The sequence below is a fragment of the Orycteropus afer genome, unplaced genomic scaffold (assembly GCF_000298275.1).
Source record: "Orycteropus afer afer isolate SDZICR_OR568_19922 unplaced genomic scaffold, OryAfe1.0 scaffold00083, whole genome shotgun sequence".
In the NCBI taxonomy this organism is placed as follows: domain Eukaryota; kingdom Metazoa; phylum Chordata; class Mammalia; order Tubulidentata; family Orycteropodidae; genus Orycteropus; species Orycteropus afer.
This window is the reverse complement of record NW_006921670.1, coordinates 9,827,421-9,830,979: the sequence shown is the minus strand read 5'-3', so window position 1 is coordinate 9,830,979 and position 3,559 is coordinate 9,827,421. Positions and strand designations below refer to the sequence as shown.

At 51.4% G+C, this 3,559-nt stretch overlaps 1 protein-coding gene across 1 annotated transcript in view; it reads right to left on the bottom strand.

The window, feature by feature from the left end:
* Positions 1-3,559, bottom strand: part of PARVB (parvin beta) — a 93,017-nt gene that overhangs the window by 34,858 nt on the left and 54,600 nt on the right. The window contains 1 exon segment of the mRNA XM_042781050.1: positions 2,467-2,525. Coding sequence (XP_042636984.1) covers positions 2,467-2,525 — 59 coding nt within the window.

Below are 3,559 nucleotides of genomic sequence, written 5' to 3'. Positions count from 1 at the left end.
GAATGGAGAGCCAATGAAATAGTAGTTGATTGAACCCAGTCGGTCCTGGGGTGGTTGTGACACAAAAGTAGAGAACTAAGATACCACCTGTATTAGCTTCCTAGGGTTTCCCTAAAGAGTCCCCCAAACTGGGTGGCTGAAAATAACAACACTTTCTCATCTCTCGGTTCTGGAGGCCAGAAATCCTCAATCAAGGTGTTGCGGGGCCATCCCCTCACTGAAGGCTCCAGGGGAAGAGGCTTCCTCACCCTTTTCACTTTCTGCTGGCTCCTGGCTTTGCCGTTTCTTAACTCGTAGCTACATCATTCCAGTCTCTGCTTCTGTCTTCACACCCATCTTAATCTGTGGGTCTCTGTCTCTTCTCTTCCAGAAGGACACCACTCAAACTGGACCAGGGTCCACCCCCCTCCAGTACGACCTCATGTTAACTAACGACATCCTCAGAGACTCTATTCCTAAACTGGGTCCTACACACAGGAAAAGGGGTTAGAATGCCAACGTATCTTTTCTGGAGACATAATTTGATCCACAGCACATCTGAGTCTCAATTCCTTTAGAGCCTCCCTCCTCCTGCTGCTGGAATGGCCCAGCTAGCTGCCGAAGCCCCCCAAGCACAGACCACACTCCTCCACACTCCCTCCTCTGTGTCTGGAGGACTGGAGGTACATCAGTAATGTCTCCACTTCTTCCACCCACCCGACAGCCCACATGCCACGAGTGTGGCTTCCAGCATCAACTCCAATTGAAAGACCATCCGAGAGTCCCCAGTGCAGTGATGAATCTCCGTGCACTTAGCTGGTGGGTTCATGGAAATGATCAGTTGTCCAACACTCTGTTTCATTTGAAACAGGTCTGTTCAAGAGGGTCAAAGTCGGCAAATTGTAAAACGCCTAATGGGATGTTGTAAGGGCTCTTAAAAACCACACACAAATGTACCATTTGATGTGCTACCTCGATACATGGGGAGCCTTTCAGACTTCTTAAAAATCACCCCCAGCTCTCCAAGGGGAAAGAGATGTTATACAGCATCTGTCAAAGGCAAGTTCCAGCAGACATGTGGGTCCCTCCACGATGGGGCTAATGTGAGACAGATAAATGAACAGCGATGGCCGGTCTCTCACCATCCTGCCCGCCTCCTCTTCCCTCCTCTCCTCACTCTCTCTTGATGCTATTTTTCTTTTTTCAATCTACTAATTTTATCTTATTTTTTAAAATACTTAATTTTATGTTTGGTAGCATAGTGGCTAAGTCACTTGACTGCTAACCAGAAGGTTGGCGGTTCAAACCCACCAGCCACTCCTCGGAAGGAAGGTTGGGCAATCCTACTTCCGTAGTGATACTGCCTCGGAAACCCAAGGAGGGGTTGCTATGAGTCGGGGCTGACTCGACGGCACATAACAACAATAACAACAACAATTTTATGTTTGTTGTTGCTGTTCAAAACACACACAGAATATACACCCATTCAATGATTTCTACCTGTACAACTCAGAGACACTGAACACGTTCTCTGAGGTGTGCAACCATCCACACCGCCTTTTCCAAGTCGGCCCTCCCCAACCACTAGGCTTCCTATCCAACCTTTTGAGTGGCTGTTGTCAATGTGATCCCATACAGACAGATGACACACGATAATTACAACAGATAATTCTTTAAAAGAGTACAGTGCTCGAGAAAGACAGTCTACTAACTGAGCTATTGTTTGGTTTAAAGAAGACTTCAGGGAATCTTTTTTTTTTTTCCCTATTTTTTTTTTATTGTGATTTGAGTGAAAGTTTACAGAGCAAATTCACTTTCCACACATACACTTTGTCTCATGACACTGACTGCAATTTACCCCAATGGACAGCTCCCCTCCCACTTCCTCCTGACAGTCACCTCTTCCCTGTGTCCATCTCTCCATCCCCGCCCCCTGAGCTGTCTCCCTGTGCATAAGCAGCCCTTCTTTCTCCCATGATTGTTCTCTCCAAGGAGTGTATCTACCTCAGGGAAATGTTCACCTCCTGTGCCTGTCTTTTGTTTGGCTGGAAGCCACAGGTGTGGGTTCAATTCCAGACCTGAAGGGCAGCTAGGGGCCATAGGCCCAGTGGTTCCACGAGGCTCCATCAGACCAGCAAACCTGGTCCAGGGGATACTTTTGGTTTAAGATTTAAACATGATCTCAGGGTGATAGTTTTGGGAGTTCACCCAGCTTCCATCGCTCTCTCAAAATCTTTAAAGCTCACCTTCTAAAGTAATAAAGAATCTAAACATCTTGGAAATAACTCAGTTCTCACATTACAAACTGTGAGAAAGGTGCATGGAAGAAACAAAGCAGAAGCTGGCATGGAGATCCCATCCTCAGACTAAGGGGTCATCGAGTGGACAGTGAGCCACACACCTGCGTCTCTGGCTGAAGCAGCCAATTGGGCCTGGCCCACCAAGGGGGAGCTAGAGCCAGGAGAGCAGGGAGCACGAGACACTTACTCTGAGGTCGTGGTCAGCTCCTCCGTGATGAGGCTGGAATGCAGGAGGCCTTCCCGTTTCTGAAACCCAAAAACAATGAGTAAAGAAGCGTACAGACCAGCCAATCCTCCCCAAGCACGCAGACAGAGGCAAGGAAGGGCAGAGGACTGGGGCCGTGCGCAGAGAGGGCCCTGACCAGGAGACCAGCTTAGAGCTGACTGACAGGAACCAGTGAGGACTGAGCAGCCTAGAAGGTATGGACGGTTGCAGGGAACGACTAGGACAGTCCCAGGTGGGCGGACTGCAGGTGACCACGGAATTGAGCCTTGTGGTGTCCAACCTGTCCCCAGTCTCCCCCCCCCGCTTCTGTTATCCACACTGCCCTCAGAGGCAGCAGCTGTGTGGGTCTCAGGAGAAAAGCCACAGCTCCCAGAAGGAGCTTCCATAGTCTGCAGCTGGGAAGGGTGAGGAACACGGTCAGAAAGAAGAGAAACAGGAATCAGGAAGCTCCCAGTGCGACCAGGCCTGTGAAGGACTCTTCCCTGAGCCTGGAAGGCAGAGAGGACAGTGGCGACAGAGGCGGGAGGGGTTGACAAAGGTGAGCGCGTGGTGGGGGTGTGAGTGGTGGCGGTGGGGGCGGAGGTGTGAGTGGGAACAGAGGTATGAGTGAGTGGAGATGTGAGGGGTTGGAGGTGTGAGTAGTGGTGGAGGTGTGAGCGGGCCGGAGGTATGAGGGGGAGTGGAGGCGTGAGCTGGGATGGAGGTGTGAAGAAGGGTGGAGGCGTGAGCAGGGGTGGAGGTGTGAAGAAGGGTGGAGGCGTGAGCAGGGGTGGAGGTGTGAAGAAGGGTGGAGGCGTGAGCAGGGGTGGAGGTGGGGATGGAGCTGTGAATGGGGATGGAGGTGGGGGTGGAGGGGAAGGAAAAGGTGGAGGTGTGAGTGGTGGTAGATGTGTGAGTGGGAGTGGTGTGAGCAGGGGTGGAGATGTGAGTGGGGGTAGAGGTGTGAGTGGGGGTAGAGGTGTGAATGATGGTAGAGGTGTGAGTGGGAGTGGTGTGAGAAGGTGGAGGTGTGAGTGGGGGTAGAGGTGTGAGTGGGGGTAGAGGTGTGAGTGGG